Source organism: Pogoniulus pusillus, chromosome 23, assembly GCF_015220805.1.
Source record: "Pogoniulus pusillus isolate bPogPus1 chromosome 23, bPogPus1.pri, whole genome shotgun sequence".
Taxonomy (NCBI): domain Eukaryota; kingdom Metazoa; phylum Chordata; class Aves; order Piciformes; family Lybiidae; genus Pogoniulus; species Pogoniulus pusillus.
In genome coordinates this window covers 18,648,573-18,671,151 of record NC_087286.1, presented here as the reverse complement: position 1 = coordinate 18,671,151, position 22,579 = coordinate 18,648,573, and the positions used below count along the sequence as shown (strand labels likewise).

The following is a 22,579-nucleotide window of genomic DNA, read 5'->3' as shown; positions in this document are numbered from 1 at the left end:
TGCCTAAAGGTGGCTAAACTCCAGTTAACAAAGAAGGGGATTTTTCCTTTTGAATTTGCTTAGCCAGGAAGCTCCTGTTACCATTCAAGAAAACATTCAGGCATAGCAACATCAGCAAGAATGCCACTAACAGCCCTTAGCAGGGGCACATTAACTCAAGCAATCTGGGTATTTTTCCAAGTTTTTTTTCACCCTCAGAAAATTAAGACTCTAGTGTTAGAGAAGAAAAACTGTTCGATGGAGGTGAGTGTCTTATTTCAGCAGCTCTCTCTAACTGAAGACATTCAGCTACCTAATGCAGAGCTGAATGCCTAGCTGTCCTGATTACACCAGCCCTACTACAACGTAAAACTGTTTAGGATCTATATAGTGGGTACAAAGCATTTTAAAAGGAGGGGAGAGTGATGTAGATGTGGGGTGAGTTTTATGAAGTTAAAATAGAGGAATTTACACATTAGTTGCTGATAGGAACCCTATTTACTGACTCTTAAGATACAGAGTTACAATATGCATATAAAGTTGAGATGTAAGGACAGTGTCCTATTGCTGTTGATATACATATACACATACACTTTCCTCAAAGTCAAGAGCATACTGGGACCTTTTTCCTTCTCCTACTCTGTTTCTTATGCTGATTTGATAGATCAGAAATAAAATAGAGCCAGAAAAACAATTATTTCTTATTACACTGACCGCATCATAAAATTACATGAGATACACTTGCAGATACCATTATGCACTTGGCAGTCTACTGGAACGAGATTTTGTTTGGTTTTGCATTTGTAGTGACTTAAGAATATCTTCAATAAATCAGGTCAATAAAACACCGACATTAAAAGTCTCTTGGTGTTTGGCAAGTAGCAATTTCTCATCTTCCTTACTCTGGCAGTTTCATTACGTTTTACTCCCACCTGGTGGCTGCATCCAACAACAGCAGGAGTGAACATCCAGCTGTCACAAGAATTTCTGGGTTCAGTTCAACAAGCTTCTAGGTCGTTTAGTTTATAGTGGATCTAGGCGAGGGCTTTCTGCTCAGCTTCAAAACTCAGAGGCATAGATTTTTTTTCTACACGGCACAACTAATGCAACAGTCTTCAGTATAAGACCCTTCAGGCTGTGTTTCAGTAGCTCAGACTATATCTGTAATTGATCAACCTAGCAAAACTGAGGTGTTTAAAGCAAGATATTTTCCCATTGGATAACATTTGCAAATCAGGAAGTAAATTGTATATTTAGGCTACGCCAGGCAGTGCTGTGGAGGTATGAACATTTCCTGAACGTGGGTGCTTTTCAAAGCGCTATCAGCTCTCCAGTCTTGTACAGGCATTTCACAACTTCAGAGAGATCTTGTTACTTCAGAGCAGGTTTTTACAGAGAGCAAAGCTACAGTGCAAGCCTAGTGCACACCACAAGGGGGACCCCTTCCCAAAGTAATGGTTTTCACCAGAGGTCATAGAATCATAGAATCATAGAATCAACCAGGTTGGAAGAGACCTCAAAGATCATCCAGTCCAACCTATCACCCAGCCCTAGCCAGTCAACTAGACCATGGCACTGAGTGCCTCATCCAGTCTTTTCTTGAAGACCCCCAGGGACGGTGCCTCCACCACCTCCCTGGGCAGCCCATTCCAATGGGAAATCACTCTCTCTGTGAAAAACTTCTTCCTAACATCCAGCCTATACCTACCCTGGCACAACTTGAGACTGTGTCCCCTTGTTCTATTGCTGGTTACCTGGGAGAAGAGGCCAACCCCCACCTGGCTACAATGCCCCTTCAGGTAGTTGTAGACAGTAATAAGATCACCCCTGAGCCTCCTCTTCTCCAGGCTAAACAGGCCCAGTTCTCTCAACCTCTCCTCATAGGGTTTGTGTTCCAGGCCCCTCACCAGCTTCGTTGCCCTTCTCTGGACATGTTCCAGTACCTCAACATCTTTCTTGAATTGAGGGGCCCAGAACTGGACACAGTACTCAAGGTGTGGCCTGACCAGTGCTGAGTACAGGGGAAGAATAACCTCCCTTGTCCTGCTGGCCACACTGTTCCTGATGCAGGCCAGGATGCCATTGGCTCTCTTGGCCACCTGGGCACACTGCTGGCTCATCTTCAGCTTACTATCTATCAGTACCCCCAGGTCCCTTTCCTCCTGGCTGCTCTCCAGCCACTCAGTCCCCAGCCTATAGCGCTGCTTGGGGTTATTGTGGCCAAAGTGCAGAACCCTGCACTTGGCCTTGTTAAATCTCATCTCATTGGCCTCTGCCCACCCATCCAGCCTGTCCAGGTCCCTCTGCAGGGCTCTCCTACCTTCCAACAGATCAACACCTGCTCCTAGCTTGGTGTCATCTGCAAACTTACTGATGCTGGACTCAATGCCCTCGTCCAGATCATCAATAAAGATATTGAACAGGACTGGGCCCAGCACTGATCCTTGGGGAACACCACTTGTGACTGGCTGCCAACTGGACGTGGCACCATTCACCACCACTCTCTGAGCTCTGCCATCCAGCCAGTTCTTGATCCAGCACAGAGTGAATCTGTCCAAACCATGAGCTGCCAGCTTGGCTAGGAGCTTCTTGTGGCAGACAGTGTCAAAGGCTTTGCTGAAGTCCAAGTAGACTACATCCACAGCCTTCCCCACATTCACCAGGTGGGTAACCTGATCATAAAAGGAGATCAGGTTGGTGAGGCAGGACCTGCCCTTCCTAAACCCATGCTGGCTGGGCCTGATCCCTTGGCTATCCTGTAGGTGCTTTGTGATGGCACCCAAGATGACCTGTTCCATGACCTTGCCTGGCACTGAGGTCAGGCTCACAGGTCTGTAGTTTTCTGGCTCCTCCTTACGACCCTTCTTGTGTATGGGAATCACATTGGCCAGCTTCCAGTCTTCAGGGACCTCTCCAGTGAGCCAGGACTGCTGATAAATGATGGAGAGTGGCTTGGCCAGCTCAGCTGCCAGCTCTCTCAGCACCCTAGGGTGGATCCCATCCGGTCCCATGGACTTGTGAGGATCCAAGTGACTTAGCAGATCCCTTACTGCTTCCTCATGGATTAGAGGGGGACTGTACTGGTCCCTGACTCCATCCACCACTTCAGGAGTCCAGCTGTCCTGGAGACAACCTGTCCCACTAGTGAAGATTGAGGCAAAGAAGGTGTTAAGCACCTCTGCCTTTTCCTCATCCTTTGTCACTCTATTCCCCTCTCTATCTAACAAGGACTGGAGGTTGTCCTTGGCCCTTCTCTTGCTATTCATATATTTAAAGAAACACTTTTTATTTTCCTTGGCAGCTGTGGCCAGCCTGAGCTCCAAGTGGGCTTTTGCCTCTCTAATTTTTCCTCTACAAGACCTAGCAACCTCCTTGAACTTCTCCTGGGACACCTCCCCTCTTTTCCAAAGGTGATACACTCTCTTTTTAATCTTTAATTCCTTCAGCAGCTCCCTGCCCATCCAGCCTGGCTGCCTCCCTCGTCGGCTCATCTTCCGGCTCAGTGGCACTGCCTGCTCCTGTGCCTTCAGGAGTTCTTTCTTGAAGCAGGTCCAACCTTCCTGGACCCCTTTGTTTCTAAGGGCTATTTCCCAAGGAACTTTCTGAATTAGTTCCTTAAATAGGCTGAAGTCTGCCCTTCGGAAGTCCAGTGTGGAGGTTCTGTTGATGCCCCTCCTGGTTTCTCCACGTATTGAAAACTCTATAATTTCATGGTCACTGGACCCCAGGCAGCCTCCAACCACCACATCCCCTACCAGCCCCTCTCTATTTGTGAGCAGCAGGTCAAGCAGGGCTGCCCCCCTGGTAGGCTCACGTAACAGCTGGGATAGGAAGTTGTCTTCCACACATTGCAGAAACCTTCTAGACTGCTTCTTCTCTGCAGTGTTTAAGTCCCAGCAGATGTCTGGTAGGTTAAAGTCGCCCACCAGAACAAGGGCAGGTGATCTTGAGGCAGCCTCCAGTTGCTTAAAGAGTAATAAATCAACCTCTTCTTCCTGGTTGGGTGGTCTGTAACAGACTCCAACCAGGATATCAGCCTTGTTGGCCTTCGCCTTAAGTCTCACCCATAATGACTCAACTTGATCATCCCTGATTTCTACCTCCATGACATCCAGAGCATCCCTAATATACAGAGCCAAAAGCCAGTGGCCAAGGGCATAAATCTACTCTATGAAGTTTTCACAGCAATTGTGCTGTAAATCTTGGTTTAGCTCAGCTATACCCACAGCCATGCCTACCTCTAGCACAAGCTTTTCTATAGACAGCTAAACTTGGAAGCACCAAGATGCTGAATGCCTAGCTGCTACTATTGGCCCTATGAAACACAAATTACACTAAGAGGTACCTGTAAAAGATGATCAGATTAAAACCGTATGATGATGGTCACTGGAAAATTCAAAAGCCTTCCTATGCAACAGCTATATTTTCTTGCACACCAAGGTACATTATCACAGTGCTAGAAAATTACCTGTGAAATTATCTCTCTCCTGGCTTCCTTTGTCTTCAGGGCATTCTCTAAGGTCCCACATACACATTTCCTGAAGAGGGTAAATCTAAGGTGTTGATTCTACTGTTTTCCTTATGCACTTTTCTCAGGTCTTGAACTACTCTGTCACCACAGTTAGGCTCACCACTGACCACCACACCTACAGTCAGCTGCTCCTTATTCAGAAGTTTAAAAAGAGACTTTAATATCTTCCTTTTATATATATTTTGCTGCCCAGACAAAAAAATAATCAGTTTCAGAAAGATGACAGCAGAAATACATTATTTCTTGTCTTCACCTACCCACATTTTTCTTGTAAACATCTTTTATCTTTACCAAAAATGTAAAACACACTCAAACCTCAAAACGAAAAAACTGCATCCCTGCAAGTTAGCACTGCAATGTACAGTAAATGCTTAATGATGCTCCCATTTTCCAGGGAAAAAACCTCCAAATCTCTTCATGAGAACTCAAAGGAGAGCACAATACTATCTCCTTTCTCCAGCCAAATGTCCTGTTTCCACCAGGTAAAATTTGGACACTTCCATGTGTCTTAGTGCCCACTACACACATCATAGCTGTAAGCACATAAGAACTCGCTCTGCCAGGCATCAAGGCATCACTGCTGCAAGTACAAGGTAATATTCTTTTCCTGCACCTTGTTTTCCTTGACATAGTTCACTCTCACTATGCCTCTTTACCACACTCAATACATTTCTATTTTACAGTTATTTGAAAACAAGGGAAAATCATTAACAGCTGCATTTAACTTCTTAATCCAAATGGCTCATAAGCAAGATTCTTAAAGCAAGTCTTTATTTTGAGAACAAAATTAAACATATTATCATAAAGAGACAGGCTTCTGAATTTTGCGTTAACACAGAAGGAAGGAGTTTGAACAGTGTGTTCTCAAGTTAGCTTCTAACTCTCTTATTCTATATTAACAATCAAAGCAGTGGATTTGGTTCAATTCCACCAAGTCTGTCTAATTCCTTAAAAATAAGTGAACAGATAAGACAGACTTTTCTAATGTGCCCCACAGAACAGCAAAACCAACCAGCCAATAACATCTTAACAATTCAATTAGCATCTTAAAATGAAATGGAGTCTTTAGTTTGAAAATCAGAACATATCTGTGCATGTAAAATGAAAACATCAATTTTAATCACATAACACTGAGTACTAACCATGAATCAGTGAGCCATTTAGCCACTGAATATAGTAGTTTTGTGGAAAAGAAAGCAGGATCTCATTGCTGATTATTGAGAAAGGTAGAAGCAGGACTGCACCAGCTGAAACTGCTAGAGTGAAGGTGCTCAAGAACAGCCTGAAATTTAAAGAAATGTACCATTGTTACCACCAACATGCACTGAAAGGGGGAAAAAAAGTTAGCCTATGATCACTGTCTGAAGGCAACACATTCTTAAACTGTAAAGGGGCAGGAGAAATTGTGATTTCCACAACATTTCACTCTCAAAAAGCAAATTTCAAACATCAAGGAGCTTACAGAATGCACTAAGAATTATTTTTTACCAATTAGCTCCATTTTTCTCTTGGGATTCACATGCATTCAATTCCAATATCATACATAGCAGCTAAATTATTTGAGTTCATCTTTCTGTAAGTCTCTTTGTTTAAATTTCACACACTCAAAATGAAAACCACTTCTATATTCTTACCACGATTTTGTAAAGACAAACAGCTTTTAAATGTGTGAAAATCAGTACCATTATACATATTTTAACACCAAACTAAATATATGCATATAGAGCTTTTTTTGGACAAGTTTTAAAGACAGAAACCACCAGAATTAGTTGAATTTTATTTTTTTTGAGATCTCAAATATGATTCACACCAAATGTTGTCTTGTGTATTAAAAAGAACTATGTTCTTCAAGAGAAATAAGAACAAGAAATATTCTTACAGAACTAATCCAATGCTAGAACATAGAAGTGTGTGACAAAAGAATAGATCATTCCTACAACAGGAATGTCACTAAGTTACTTGGAGAGATCTTACTTTTCCTTAACAGTCTACAAATTCACTCTTCATTCAGGTAATAACCTCACAGAAGAAAGCCTGGGTGACTAATATTTTTTAATGGTTTTTAAGTTTGTGGGTTTTTTTTATTATTTAAGGATATTTAACTATTCCAAGCCAGAACTGTGAAACTTAACACAGCCTTTCAAGGTGGCTTTATTTTCTCCCCCGCCCCCCCCCACACACACACCTCAAGTCCTGACAATTATGCTATGCAAAGAAACATCCATCTGCATTTGTTTGCCAGTTACTGCTTTTGGGGAAAAAACATGCACACTTAAGGACAAGAAAGCTTAGGCTGAAAGAACAAGAAGCATTTTGTATGTAATACAGCACTTTTAATGAAAGGTCATTGCTCTGATGGAAGGGCTAACCTGGTCTTACACCAGTTTTGCATGAAGAACATGGTATTTAAAATTTATATTTGTTGGGATTTAGAACTAATCTGGAAGGCAGACACAGGGAGGGAAGCACTCAAGACAAATTATACCCTTTGAATATTAGAAAATTAAGAACCAGGCTAAAACCACAGCTGCTGTGAAAATCACTCAATCTAGAAGAGCTTTCACTGTAGTCTTTAGAGCACAGAAGAGATGCTCCTCTGCTTGAGAAGTCTTAAAGTACATGTTTTTCTCCAGATCTGAAGTAGATCTTCTGGTAAGTATTTCAAATCCATAAAAAATGAGCCCTGGACACCACTGGAAGAAGCACACCTAGGATTTGCATCATCTCTGTACCTCTTTCGAGCTTGCCACAGATGCACAACTCAAAGTGAGCAGCTTGCAAGGTACTCGGCACTTTCCCAGGGTACAAGACAAACCAACAAAACACTCAATGAGCTCTCCAAGAGGATGACAGCACCATCATGGAAGAGCTAAGACACTGTAAAAAGCAAGGAGTTCGCATAGTTTAGTAAATCATGGAACTGAGAGGGCAGCTCACAGATGTTGTGTAATTCTTCAGCCATACTGAAATCGAAGAGATTAATATCTAGCTTTACAAAGGAACAGGAAGAGGAGAGAGTCACTGGCAGACCAGCAGGTCTGGCAAGTGCCTGCCTTGCATTTGTTTTTCTTTTTTAAGATGATCAAATACAGATGTCTACTTCAGGGTGAGCTAACAGGACTTCCATTGACTGCAGGGGGAACTTAAACAGCCACCTTGCATATAAACACCTACATTTTAGAGAACTAAACTGAAGTGCAAGTCACGCACCGAATTCCATCTCTTGCATCAGGTACTCATGAAACATTCTGGCCAACCTCATGCTTACCAGGAAAACCACAGGCAAAAACAAGCTCTAGAGCAAGCTGCCTTCTATCTTGTCATGCCTCTTGTAATACAAGGAGACCTTGTAATACAAGCTGTTAGTTGATCACGTATTTTTCCTCTGCTCTCTAGTAATCTATTTGCTGGCACGTTTAAAGCAGACTTATTTGGAAGCATACAAGACTCTTATTGTAAGAACATATTCAGGAAAAAAGCCATCCCAGAGAGCAATACATACGATATTCTGTTAACAATGGCGTCTTCATCCTCTTGCTCATCTGAAAGTTAAATTACAACAGGTTATATTCAATACTTAGTCACCATTCCTCAGGCTAAAATGTAAGTATATAGGAATAAATTTTAATTTATAAGTACTACAACAATGTATTACTAGCAATGTTTTAAGAACGTTCCCACCAAATTTTTGTCATCCTTGTTTGTTTAGCTAGTGTGGCCAGTAGGACAAGGGAGGTTATTCTGCCCCTGTGTTCAACACTGGTCAGGCTTGAGTGCTGTGTCCAGTTCTGGGCTCCTCAGTTCAAGAGAGATGTTGAGGTGCTGGAAGGTGTCCAGAGAAGGGCAACGAAGCTGGTGAGGGGCCTGGAGCACAAACCCTATGAGGAGAGGCTGAGGGAGCTGGGGGTGTGCAGCCTGCAGAAGAGGAGGCTCAGGGCAGACCTCACTGCTGTCTACAACTACCTGAAGGGAGGCTGTAGCCAGGTGGGGTTGGGCTCTTGTCCCAAACAACCAGCAATAGAACAAGGGGACAGAGTCTCAAGTTGTGCCAGGGGAGGTCTAGGCTGGATGTTAGGAGGAAGTTGTTGCCAGAGAGAGTGATTGGCATTGGAATGGGCTGCCCAGTCACCATCCCTGGAAGTGTTAAAGCAAAGCCTGGCTGAGGCACTTAGTGCAGTGGTCTGGTTGATTGGCTAGGGCTGGGTGCTAGTTTGGATTGGATGAGCTTGCAGGTCTCTTCCAACCTGGTTGATTCTACGATTCTTAAACTCTAATTCATGTAACTACACACTTCTTTCACTTTATGTAAATACGCAGATCAAAACTTCTTAGAGCGATCTTTCAGATAGCTCTATGGCAAAGAAGCTTTCCACTACTACTACCACAGCTGCTGCTAGGAACTGTAGCTTTGGGCATCTCCAAAACCACAGAGAGCAGGCAAGCAACGGGAAAGTCTTAGGGTCCATACTAACCATCATCTCTGAGAGACGTTTCATTTTCAGGATTACTGTATTTTTAAAACAAGAAAACACACCCAGAACAGTAGCAGTGACCACTCAGTTGCTTCCCCATACTCATTCCTCCTCCCACCTCGTGGAGGCTTGGGGAAGGCAGACAATTTGTTGGGTTCAAGATACTGTGGCTTCCCTTCTGGTATTTCATGTTCTTGGTGCTTACTTTCACTTATTACTCAATTAAAAGTCCAAATTTTAGAATTATTATCAACACTCAGTCAATCACTAATACATCTTTCCTTTACTCCCTATATCCTTCTCTACATATGTCTGAACATTTATGTATGCATTTCTCCATCTAAAATGATTTTAGATTCGTCTTTCTTTTAGGTTTCCTGGGTTTTCCATGAGAGATCAGTCAAATGTACTTTAAAATCTAAGAATAAATACAGGCAGGTGCTTCAAGTTCTTAAGAATCACACACACCCTTGAAATAAACATGTAGCCACTAATGCAAGACTACTCTGAAATTCTTGTGTGAAAACACATTGAGTTATTGTTTCTGTTTTCTTCCAGGGGAATCTCCTGGTGTTCTAAGAGGCAAAGTCAAGGTCTCTTAAGAATCACTTTGGCTAAAGGGCTTGTTGTAGAAACAGTAAACAATTTGTCCTCGAAGAACTCCAGATGTGCTAACTCTTCAAACATCAGGAAGATAGTAGCAGGCTACAAAGTTTGCCTAACTGCTCACAAAACTTCCATAAAGTCAGGACAGCTGCAGAGCTGCTCCTCTCTAGCTGACGAAATCAACTGCCAAAAAGGTAACAGAAGTGTCTTTATATCCAATATTGTTTGTCAACCCAGTTCCCCCTCCCTGTTCTTTCCCATTTCTAAGTGGAACAGTTTTGTAACAGCCAAAATACATAACCAGGACCAGAATCTGTCTCATTCACCTATTTAACTACTTCCTAAGTTTAAGCAACTGCATTTTTTAGGAAGGTATTAGATTATTTTAAGATTTTACCATGAATTCCGCTATGAAAGCAGCTCTACCCTAACACAGGTCACTACAGCTCAAGAGTTTCTGTTGACAGTTCAAAATGCCAGAGTTGTCATGGATAAGAACGCTTCTCAAGCGTGACTAAGGTCCCAGACAACCAGTCAGAAGACAAACACTCTGCTATTTAGTACAGACTTTTTATGCTGCTTGCCTTTAGAAGAAATACAGAAGAAAATGACAGGGGTTCCTACAGAGCAGTTTCAGATGCAGTGTTTCTGAAAAAGTGCAAGGTTGTCTCAAGTAATAAGACTTCAGCTGCGAGGTCATAAAGAAAAGGCTAAGAACACTGAAACAACCCTGAGTAAAACTGGAATTTTTTTTTGCAAAATCCACTACTTCCCTTCTGTGTTACTGGCAACCTTTTCACTTTGCCAGATGAAGCTCTGAATTTCATTATGGTGCTAGAACAAAGTCTGAAGAAAATTATTCGGGAGAAGCTGACAGGTGCTAAAGAAACGAGAGGCAGAAGCATCTGATCATTCTCACCTTTGTTTCATAGAGTCATAGAATGGTCTAGGTTGGAAAGGACCTCAAGGATCATCCAGCTCTAACCCCTCACCGTAGGGAGGGACACCTCCCAGTAAAGCAGGTTGCTCAGGGCCTCATCCAACCTAGCCTTAAACACCTCCAGGGAGGAAGCAGCCACAACCTCCCTGGGCAACCTGTGCCAGTGTCTCACCACCCTCACTGTAAAGAGCTTCCTCTTAACATGTAGTCTAAATCTCCCCTCTGCCAGTTTAAACCCATTACCCCTCATCCTGTCATTGCAAGACCCTGTAAATAGTCCCTCCCCAGCCTTCCTGTAGGCCCTCTTCAGGTCTCCTCGAATCCTTCTCTTCTCCAGATTGAAAAGCCCAAATTCTCTCAGTCTGTCCTCATAGCAGAGCTGCTGCAGCCCTCTGAGCATCTTCGTGGCCCTCCTCGGGACTTGCTCCAACATTTCTGTGTCCCTCTTGTGTTGGAGGCTCCAAAACTGTACACAGCACTCTCTGAACAGTTAAAATTTAGTCTGCCACAGAGCCACAACAGAACTACTACTAATCGTGGCCATCCACACCACCTCTAGAAGAGCCACGCAGTCTCTCACTCAAGCACAAGCACCCTGAGAGTGATCGTTTTCCTGAGTGCCTCAGAGCACTCGCTTCCCTTGATTAGCAATATCAGAAGGAACACTGAAGGGTTTGAGAAGTGCAGACAAGGGAGATGATGATAACTCATGGCTCAGGAACAAAGGGAGGAGACAGAAGGCATGGCAGCAGCATGGACAAACAAATCAGTCAAGGCTGTGCAGCCTAAAAAACACTTTCAGTCAGAGATCTAGTTCTTCCACTGTCCTTGTGGAGGCAGAGAGAAAAATAATCACCTAGTCCACTAGAATCACCTTGAAAAACAAGTTTTGTAATGTATTAAAAAGTCTCTGCTTACCTGCTTTCCTTTTGTATCTTGTGATTATGAAGTAGGAAACTATGTAGAGAACAGCAAATAGGAGAAAGCAGATCTGGAAACAAACAAACAGAAAAGAAACTTGGACTTAACAGGTTGTGAAGAAATGCCTGGGCTGAAATAAGGAAATTCAGTATCAAGAATTTAAATTTTAATTCAGATCAACAAAAATACATTCTATGTAACACTTATGTCTTGTATCTTCTTCACAGAATGTTTGGGGTTGGAAGGGACCTCAAAAAATTATCTACTGCATGCCCTCTGCCACAGCAGAGATCACAGTGGAATGCATCCAGGCAGGTTCTGAATATCTCCAGAGAAGATGACTCCACAACCCCCCTGGGCAGCCTGTTCCAGTGTTCTGACTGGATAGGGCTGGGTGCTAGGTTGGACTGGATGATCTTGGAGGTTTCTTCCAACCTGGCTGATTCTATGATTCAGTGAAAACGTTCTTCTTCATCTTCACATGGAACCGTCTATGCCTCAATTTCCACCCACTGCCCTTTAGCCTTTCACTGAGTATCACCATAGACAGCTTGTCCTGTCAGCATAAGAAACTACAATGGCAATGCTGAAAGAGTCCTTCTCTAAGTTTCTATTTCCTCTGAAAACTAGACCAAGGCTACAGAAAGAGACATCTAATTTTAGGCAGCCAATCTGAAAATCAGATCTATGGGGTCAGTAAAATTCTTTTTAAACAATCTGTTAGACCCAAATACCACTGCCCTTGTGTAAAATGTAGAGTGAAGCCAAATTTTGGCTTATTTTCTCAGACAGTAAATAAAACTTACTGCAGTGTTGTTTGTATCTTGAAATTAGATGACCTTCATTCTGTGATAGCAAAGCTACAACAGAAACGTGGGGTCTGTACTCAAGGAACTACTGAGATAAACAAGGTATTTTGAGGACACAGCAAGCAAAAGCTGTCTCAACACAAACAGGCCAATGTTGTATTTCTAGTTTTAGTTGACAGCTACTTTGCAACTCAGCAATAAGGTGTAACTATATATCTTGGTGTAATTATTCCTCTACTTCTGCCAGAATTGAAAGCAACTTCATCAAATATTTACAAAGTTGTTTACTACTGAAAATTCAGAGAGCTCTAAAATGATCAGCAAGAAGATAAATAAAATTTAATCAATTAAAGTTTAGGATCTGAACGGAAGAGAATCATAAATTGGAGGCCCTTCATACTGACTAAAGTCAGTAAGTTAACTCAAAAAAGCATTACTTCAGTCTCAATTTATACTTAGTGAAACCTATGAACTCAAAGTGCTTTTTAGCTCTGCATTCTAAATAGCTTTCTAAAGGGAGTGCAAACTCCAGCATTCTAACTATTTTTAAAGTGGAACCCTGTTAAGATGGGGAAAAGGAATGTGTTGCTCTCAATAGCAAAATAATAGATTCTACTGCTCCATCATGCTGCAATTCTGAGTTCTTATTCCTCATACAGGTCTTTGTTTCAGGATATTCTTGAACTGCAAAAAAATTCCAGCCCTTGTTTGTACTTGTTCCAGCATCAGTTCATGTTTGTCAATCACGAATGGCTGAGCACATCTGCAGTACCCCAGGTAAGGTCCTATGGCTATATATAGCAGCACTAAGCCTTTGTTTCTGTACTGACAATACTGCAAATACTCACCTGAGAATCACACCCTACTAACTCCGCATTATCCTCCAGCCACTGAATCCATCTACTCTGTCCTCCACACCTGTTTCTAGCAGAGCCACTCTCAAGCTACAGCTTGGATCTTTTTTCCTTTTAAAAAATTCACTTTAATTTCATACTACATCTACTACTTTGAGGCAATCTAATCCTTTCTGCACCAGGTTTTAACCCTGCGTTGTACTGACTACATACCAGACACATCAAGAGAGGCTACATCTGGACATGCACTGCACTACATTCTTAGTATCTTGTATTCAGCTCTTCCACAGAGTCCTGCTTTTGGATCTGTCATGCAAAGTCACCCAAGCATGATCCAAGTCATACCTCTAGATCTGTACCAGGCAGCTCTCTGCTCCTGTGATAACAGAGCCAGAGACAAACCAGAGGCATTCCAGTTTGTGTGTGTGTGTGCATCTAAGGGCTGGCACTGAAGAGTTTAGCATTACACACAAGCAATAAATGTCTGAAGTCAAATTACATTGTACTCATCCCACTGAGTTAAAGATCAGCTGACACTTGTGTCCATGTTGACTTTGGCACTGAAATTCATGCCTTGGACTGATAAAGCACCATCTTCTGTTGCTATACTTTAATGCTAAGAGAGAACACGCTCAAAATTCATGGTGCTCTTTTTTTCCATATACACAAGATATGAACATCTTTCACAATTAATTTGTGCAATGAAATCTGCATTTTTGCAGAAACAAAGACTAAGCTTCTATCTATATAGGATATTATTCTTCCCAACCACTGTGCACAAGACACAGATGTAGCTCATACCAGGAAAAGAGCACATGGCTGTGTTGCACAGTAATTGCTCAGTGCCTGGTAAACAATGTGCCCTGGCAACAAACTGCATCTTGGGCTGTATCACCAGGAGCAAGTGGTTCAGAGGCTGGGTGCCTACACTTGCTCATCTAAGAGAAAAATCCAGGATCTACCAAGGTATGAACCACTCAGAAATATATTCATGCACTCAGCTGAAGATAAAAATTAGCCTCTGTAGCCCTTCAGAAGGATAGCTTCTATACCTTCTATCTTCACATAAGATTTGCTAGCAACAGAGAGCCATTTAAAACTAATCTAAGAATTCAAATCAATATGAGTTAGTCAGCATTTACATTCCCTTGTAGATAGTTAATGGAAAGCACTTATGTTGCTGGGTAGCAGGAAAAAAAAGCTAGGCCATCTCTACAATTCCTAGTGATAGGGCCAAGACACTTTTGTCCAGGGTATTGCATTCTGTATGCAGTACTATACCCACAGTATCTCAAAAAAAAAAAGACTCCAAGTATTTTAATTTGACCACTATTGGCTTTAGCAATGCTATTAAAATCAGATTCAAGAATATTTGCCAGACTTAAAAACATCCTCTAGAATTAACATCCATAGCATCAACCTAGATCATGCTAACATTCTGCCACTGAATGATTATTCCATGTTTCACAGCCAGGCTATAATAGGTTATATTAAAACTTCAGACTCATTCTATTAAATACTCCTTTCTGAAAAACCAACCACCTCAAAAAAACTCATTAATGCTAACTTAGCAAAATAAATTTATTTGTATTAAGACATCTTCTTTGGGTAATATTAATGTCCAGGGTGAGATGCTTAACTACCTTAGAAGTCAGAGCTAATGAATTTTCTGTTCCTAATTCATAAAAATCCTCTTTCTTATCCTCTCATGCATACATGCTGTAGAAATTTTAAGTAGCACATATTTATTTATCACCACCACTCCTAAAACACAAACTTATTTGAACTGAAGTGCTCATGTTTTCATAGTTCTTGCCAATTGCATAGATTCTCTACTGGGCGTAAGTTATATCACAGGTCTCCAATTCAGCAAAATATTTTAAGACATGCTGCTATTGTCAAATTTAACACAAAGTCATTAACACCAATTCTTCTCATCAGCTAGCTGGGATAAAAACAGAAAGTATAGGTAGGTAATGGGGGAAATGGTCTACTCCAGGCACTTAAAAATCAACAATAAAAGTGTAAAGCATCACATCTAGATCACAGATGTAGAGCCTAATAGTAGAAACCACATCATTATAAGCAAGCAGGTAAGGAAGGGATTTGACACAGATACACTGCTTCTATCCTTTTTACATTGCAATGCCAAAATTATTTGCTGTGGAGAGCACACATGATATAGAAACAGAGGTACCAAAACAAAGTTCCACAGAATAGCATTGCTCCAGTTAATCAAAAGTGTCAAAGGCCAAATTATCAAAGCTGTTAAGTATTAAAACAGTACAAAGTATTGGCCTCTTTCGTGGAGCCATGTTGATGGTAGTAAGAAACAACTTTTCATTTACTCAGTTGATCATGAAACTACAAACCTCTGCAGGAAGCAGCTCAGCAACACGATACATATACAACAGCAAGCCAATGAAACATCAACATAAGCTCCGTCACCATCTTCATGAGAATAAATCAGGCCACAAAGAGCAACGGATCAAAGCCTCTGGCAGCATGAAGCAATTCCCCTTGCCTCGTGACTAACAAGGGGGTTACAGCAGTAACTTCTTTCAGGTCATCTCTACTTAGCTGTATGTTTACCTTCTAGAGTGATGCAACAATCAAGACTGTTAATTACTAGATGCACAAAAGCATAAGCTACAATCACAGCTTTCAAAGTCTCATATAAATTCTGGCACATTAATGTTACCAAAAGTCAGTGTCCCTAGCCATATGACAGTACATGTTTACAGGAAAGCTTCAGATGTTTTCAAGGTAAGGGGTGAAGGGTGTGAGAAGAGTAGAAAGCAGCACAGAAGTTAAGATTCAACAAGACTTAGCACTGTCCCCATAAATGAGGAGAAATACCAAATGAAATAGGGAGGGGTGAAAAACAATAGAATGCACTGCAGTTAGATAAACAAAGACTTACATAACCTTCAAAGCAGTAAGACTACTCTGAATTGAATGTTTTCTTTGGATAGTTGTCCTTAACCTGTATTTCTGTTGCAGTGCTCTCTGCTTCACCCATCCCTCAAATCTCTTCAATATCTCTGAAAACACTTCTTTCCAGAGGGTCTTATGCCTATAATTCAATCCCACTCAGCATCTCTACATCAGAACAAAGACCAAGACATTCACTACAACCACAAGATCTAACAGTTACATTGGGCCATCTTATCCAGTCTCTCCACTACATGACCAACTATCCAGACAAAACCCAGGCTGGATATGCCTGTCTGTGGTCTTACAACAGCTGGCTTTGTCTGCTGTCAGTTTTGTCTCTTTTGATTAGATTTTCTCAAATCTCATTTACACCTGAAATTTTCTTAATCAGATAGCTGTACCTTCCATGAAGCCTGTCACCCTTTTGGTCAATTGCTACCACAGAGAAACACATCAGTACCCAAAAGGGATTATTTTGAACCGTATCTAACAACAACTTCTAAGGCTTCAGTTTTTCATGCTCATTTTATGTGAACGGAAAAAATGGAACTCTCCAAAAGCTGTTCCTGTTTTGGGAATAAACATCTCTCTATCCACTCATCTATGCCAAGTATGTGGAGATGCCTATTGATTCCAGATGGATCCACTAGTGCTGATCCTCAGGATCAGCAGCCAGAAAATGACTCATCACTGCTAAAAGTTCAATACAGCACCCATGTTTACAAGAAAGGGTATTTTTGAGATGACATAATGAAACATTTTATGTATGCAGTTAGGTTAAATGTGCACCAATTCTGTCATTCTTACATCTTATTACTACCACCACAACTGCACCTTCATTGTTACTATTATTTTCCAAAACGTTAAAAAAAAAATAAAGGCAAAACTGAGAAACCTAAGTGAAGTTATTCATAGAATCAAGCAGGTTGGAAGAGACCTCCAAGATCATCCAGGCCAAACTAGCACACAGCCCTAGTCAATCAACCAGACCATGGCACTAAGTGCCCCAGCCAGGCTTGGCTTCAACACCTCCAGGGACAGCGACTCCACCACCTCCCTGGGCAGCTCATTCCAATGCCAATCACTCTCTCTGACAACAGCTTCCTCCTAACATCCAGCCTATACTTCCCCCAGCACAACTTGAAACTGTTGCTGCTTGCCTGGGAGAAGAGACCAACCCCACCTGGCTACGGCCTCCCTTCAGGTAGTTGTAGACAGCAATGAGCTCTGCCCTGAGCCTCCTCTTCTGCAGGCTGCACACCCCCAGCCTCTCCTCACAGGGCTGTGCTCCAAGCCTCTCACCAGCTTCATCGACCTTCTCTGGACACGCTCCAGTATCTCAGCATCTCTCTTGAATTGATCCCAGAACTGTACTCAAGGTGTGGCCTGAGCAGTGCTGAGTACAGGGGCAGAATAACCTCCCTTGTCCTGTTTTTAACTTGCAAGAAGCCATTTAAGATACAAATTACTCCTGAACACCTCTCTACACCAAAATAGAGTGAGAATGTTCAAGAAACATGTGGATGTGACACTTTGGGACACAGTTCAATAGCCATGGTAGTGCTGGGTTGATGAGTGGACTCAGTGAGGGCTTTTCCAACCCAAACACTTCTACAACAAAAGGTACAGAGAGAAACCAGAGAAGAAAACAAATCCAGCAACATTTGTGTAAAGCAGCAGACAAAAATCAAAGACATGACAGCTGCATTACCTAAAAAGTCCTTTCTAAACTACTGGAAATTGATTTTAGATTCAGATTTACACAGAAAATATCATCCACATAACCTGTAACAAAAAAATACCCATACAAAGCCTAATATTTTTAAGAGGTTTGGGGAAAATGTATCTTCTTGTAGAGGGAACTGCATTAAGAAGTAGCAAAACTAAATTTCTGAAACCTACACCCCAAAATCATAGTCCTTCAAATGGAAGCATCTGACACTAATCATAAAACTACATATTACTCCAGTTCATCATCTGCCTGGACTTGCACAAAGCAATTAGAGTTATAAGAGCACTTCTGTACTTAAACTTATTCTGTCAGGATTGCTTTGTTTGTTGGGTTTTTTTTCTTTCACAATATACTTAATATAATTAAGTCATCTGCAAATATATTTAAGCTTTCTCACTAGTAATCCTGTGGTCACCAAATTCTTTTCTTCCACAGCTTTCCCCATAGCACAAATGCAAATCCTGTGTATTTATTTTGCCAAGAAAATCTCATAACCAAGTGTATGTGTTTCTTTTTACATACTCTAAATCCTATATTATGCAAATGGAAAAATAGCATCAGTAAGTAGAACATTTAAAAACACAAACTATTATTGCAGAATAGACGACTGAAACTGGGGGGAAAAAAAATTAAAAACCTACACACCACAAAAAAAAGGACTAAGAATATCCTAAGAAGTAAACCCAGGGGAACAAAGAGCCACAGCACTTACTTGATTTGCATTTGAAATAAACAGTTCGAAACAAGAGTAATGGAAAATGGAACACTTTACATAGTGTATAAAGAGGCATAATAACAGGACACAGGGGAAAAACAGTTCCCCAAAAGCTTAAATATCTTCCGTGGATGTGAAAGATCTCAGCGAACTATAAATGACGCCAAAGAAAGGCAAACTATTGAGTGTTCAAAAGTAAGAGATATTATCAGACCAGCACTGAACACTGCCTGGCCTTTACAACTCTTTCAAGCAATGCTGATGAAGCACAGAACACAGATGTCCTTTAACACTTTGTAACCAGCTAAAGCTGTTTTTCAGAAAGATGACTTTTTCAGTTCAAACCAAGTATGACTCTGGCTTTACTGAAGTCAAGGCTCTCATTGACTTAGAGCAAACTCATGGCTGAGCCAGGCTCCTTACACTGAGTCATCAGTTCTCAGTACTCATGTTTACTTTACTGAATCTGAATTTTAAAGTTCATATGTGTCTGAAAGAGTCAGGATGTTTTCAGTAACTGTTCCAAACAGATCCTCAGCACAGTAGTTTCACATTTGAAGACCCATGCTGAAACTAGATCAGGGAGTTACCACCTATTAGTAAAAGATCACCCTTGTGAAGCAACAAAATACAAGGCAGAGCTCTCATAAACAGGCATTCTCTTTAAAAAAACAACCAAATACCACCACAAGCAGCACACAGGCACTCCAAAAAAAGGTCAGGTCTGACTTAAATTGATCGTTAAACCAGAGACAGGCACCTGAAAAGCCAAGGAAGATTTCTAAAATAATCTTTTCCTACCCTTGCTCAATCTATAAACATGTCAGAAACGTTTGTTTTTTCAAGGGAGAATTAGCACAAGCTGACACCTAGAGAAAGGCACAGGCACCACCAGCAGGATAACATGTGTTTATGGAAAACTCTGTAGCTTGCCAACAGAGAGGAGAGACAAAATAGAAATTAAGCACCACACTAAAGTTTGGCTTTGTGTGCCCTTACTACTCCATCAGAAAGCACAACCCAGAAATTGCCTATTCAAAGAAAATTAAGAAACTTCGTGAAATGAAAACAAAAAGAAGGGCTTTTTCAACTACAACTTGGTTTCTGTTCTCTCATGAATGTATCATTTCAGCTTTCGGTAAAGACTCTGAGACATAACACCACCAGATTCCATGAATCTCACTTTTCCTAGAGGCCTATAGAGGTTTCCACCACTAACACTACACAACATACATCAGATCCTTCTATTAACTGCTCCACGGCCTCCAGCCCACCTGCAGCTGGAATTAAAGTCTTATACACACGTCAGAGAGTAGAGTATGTTCCTTCCTCCAGCTAAGGGGCTGATGATTACACCCACTACCCACACAACAAGTGTCTCTAGGCATATTTTAAGAAATTATACACACTGTGTGACTTCATAACCAGCAAGACCAGGAACTGCTAGGAGGGGATGTTAACATAATGTTCACGTAAGCAACATATTCTGTGCACTTCATCATGTCTAAACTAACTACAGGTGTAATGATGCTTCCAATTTGCATCTCCAGCTATGTGAAAGTCACAAGGAGGTTGTACACTCAGCTGTGGATGGCAGCAGATTATGCACTCAAAATCTGTGGTCTCCCAACATAAAGACAAGATCATATCTGTACCAATGCATGGTTTAACAGGCAAAATCATTATTATTATCCCCACCGATTAACATAAAAGCTAGTCATCAATATTAAAGATCAAAGCACAGTTTCCAGAGCAAGAATATTCTGTCTCTGCTGTCCAAATAAAGCAACAGTAAACCTCTAAAATGTGTTATTGATGTCTTACCTAATTTCTTACATGACTATAACAATATATAAAGAGTTACCAATTGCTCCAGTGGGGCTAAAAATGCTTTAGAGAAGCAACTGCAGTAGAGATGTGCTAGTTTTTTAAGTATTTAATCGACCTTCACTATTTGTGACAGTACCCAGAGAGGCTGCACACAGACATGCTCAAGTTCTCTGCACCCTGCTTAGTACAAAAACAGTATCAGAACATGACTGTGGTGGATATAAGGAGGGGATAATTAGCAAACTAAGATATACAAATGGAAAAATGAACACTAAGGGGAAAGATGGATGTTAACATCCAGAAGAGACACATGATTTGTGTGTGTGCATACACCTTTCTTTTTGCAGCACAGAGATTAAGATAATGCATAAAGACTTCCTTACAAATAAGTTATCTCTCTTTCCATGCATCTTCACCAGTCACAGTTCTCATGACATACACTACATCTACTCACAGAAGAGAGAAGTCCATAAAATCTCCTAAAATAACATTTCTCTTTACATAAACTTTTCTTCCCACTCTTCAGGAAACAAAAAAGTCACAGAAATAAAGACTTCACCAGAAGAAAGGAGGTCTTGAGGTAAGGATTTAAAAAATGTTGAAAATTAACACACTAGGGATCCAAGCAAGTAGCTGTTATCAAATAACCTAGCCACAGGTCTACATAAATCATTTAAGAGTGGTTTTTAATATTGTCTCCCAAGAGAGTTGGAAAAAAATATTTCAAGTTAAATTATCAACTCATATTTTAACTCAAGAAATCCCTTCTTTCTCAGCAGAAACTGAAAGACAATGCAACTAAACAGCATGTGCATCGAAGACAACAGTGCATGTCTTCTACGTGCAGCGTACGTTTTCTTCTGGAACTGAAGCAGGTGTCGCCTTCTATGACCTCTGAGTAGCCCTCAAAACAAATAGTAAGCAATGAGCGAGAAAACCCCACAGGTTCTCTCCATCTGTAGCGTTGCACTTAACTAAGATAAGGCTGAGGAAGATGGGACAGCACAGGCACGCCTTATGCGCTCCGTATTGCTCCTCTCGGGAGCGCACGGGGCATGCAGCAGCAGCACTGAGCGGCGTGACGGGTTAGGGAAAACACGAAGGTGACACACATCCGCTGTAAACAGCGCAGCAAAACGCAGGAGGATCTTGGTATCGTTAAGCGTCAGCCCCACATCCATGCACGCCTTACAGTAACGAGGCTACACTTGCAGGTTGACGTGTTGAAGACATAACGCAAATAACTACATTCAGAAGCGCACCTAGGCTCAGCGTGTACACAGGGTATCTCCCCTTTTCAGTGAAGGCGTACGAAAAGAGGAAAAGTCGTAACAGAGTAGGAGTTGAGACCCTCACCAGCCGGCCCTCATGCCCCTTCACACCCAGCCCGGCGGGAGAGATGTGGGCACAGCTATATCCACAGCGAACACGACACCTCAGCCGACCTGGACACGAGAGCTTGGGCGAGGAGTAAAGCAGCAAATGGCTCGCAGTAGAAGAAAGAAAGGGACTACCCCACGACTGCCCAGCAACAGGAACTGGGGAATGAAGAGAACAGCAAGGTGGGGGAGGGCAGGGGGTCCCGCGACAGCGCAGCCTCCGGGACACCGCAATGACAGGTCAGGGAGGAGGGCGGGAGGGGACATCGCGTAGACGGGGAGCTCCGAGGGGGGCTGATGAAGGTGACTGCCGAGCGCTGCGAGAGCGGTGTTGCTTACCGTGTACTCCCGCACTTGGCTGTGGAAGTTCTGCTCGCGGATCGTAACCTCGTCCGCTTCCATCCTTCATAGTCCCGCGGCCCCCGCGCGCAATGGCGGCCGCCGCCGCCGCGCCTGCTCCTGCTCCTGCCCCCCCGGCGGCAGGCGGCCCACCATGGCCAGCGGCAGCGCCAACTGCTCCCCTGGGCCCCGGCGGCGGTGGAGGGACCCTGGCGGCGGCGCTGGCGGCTGGCTCCGCCGCTCTGTCACCGTCCGGCGGGGCGCGCAGGAGGAGGAAGGGCCGACAGCACCGCCTAACAAATCCTGTGCGTCACCACGCAGCGTCCCGCCGCACACACGGCCCCCCCGCCGCCCGCCCCGGGCAGAGGAGGGGCTAGCGGGGGCGGGGCCAGTCGCCGGAGGGGAGGGGGAAAGGGGTGGGACCTGGCTCCGAGCGGGTGAGGGGGCGTGGTTACCGGGGGGCGGAGCCAGAGTGGGCTGGGTGCGAAAGTGGCGGGCTTCGGGGAGCGGGCTTCGGGTCATTGCATTAACCGGC

General features: G+C 42.6%; 1 protein-coding gene across 2 annotated transcripts in view; it reads right to left on the bottom strand.

Annotated features, from left to right (window-relative positions):
• The window catches only part of LMBR1 (limb development membrane protein 1), a 64,575-nt gene extending 42,224 nt beyond the window's left edge, over nt 1–22,351 (bottom strand). Inside the window, exons 1-4 of one of the 2 annotated variants that reach the window (XM_064162812.1) lie at nt 22,045–22,351; nt 11,447–11,519; nt 8,013–8,052; nt 5,653–5,792 (exon numbers count right to left, since the gene is read on the bottom strand). In XM_064162812.1, coding sequence (XP_064018882.1) covers nt 5,653–5,792; nt 8,013–8,052; nt 11,447–11,519; nt 22,045–22,107 — 316 coding nt within the window. In that variant the 5' untranslated portion in view covers nt 22,108–22,351. Of the gene's footprint in view, nt 1–5,652; nt 5,793–8,012; nt 8,053–11,446; nt 11,520–22,044 lie in introns of those variants that run through there. The other variant, XM_064162813.1, reaches the window with a different exon arrangement.
• Nucleotides 22,352–22,579: the final 228 nt, after the last annotated feature.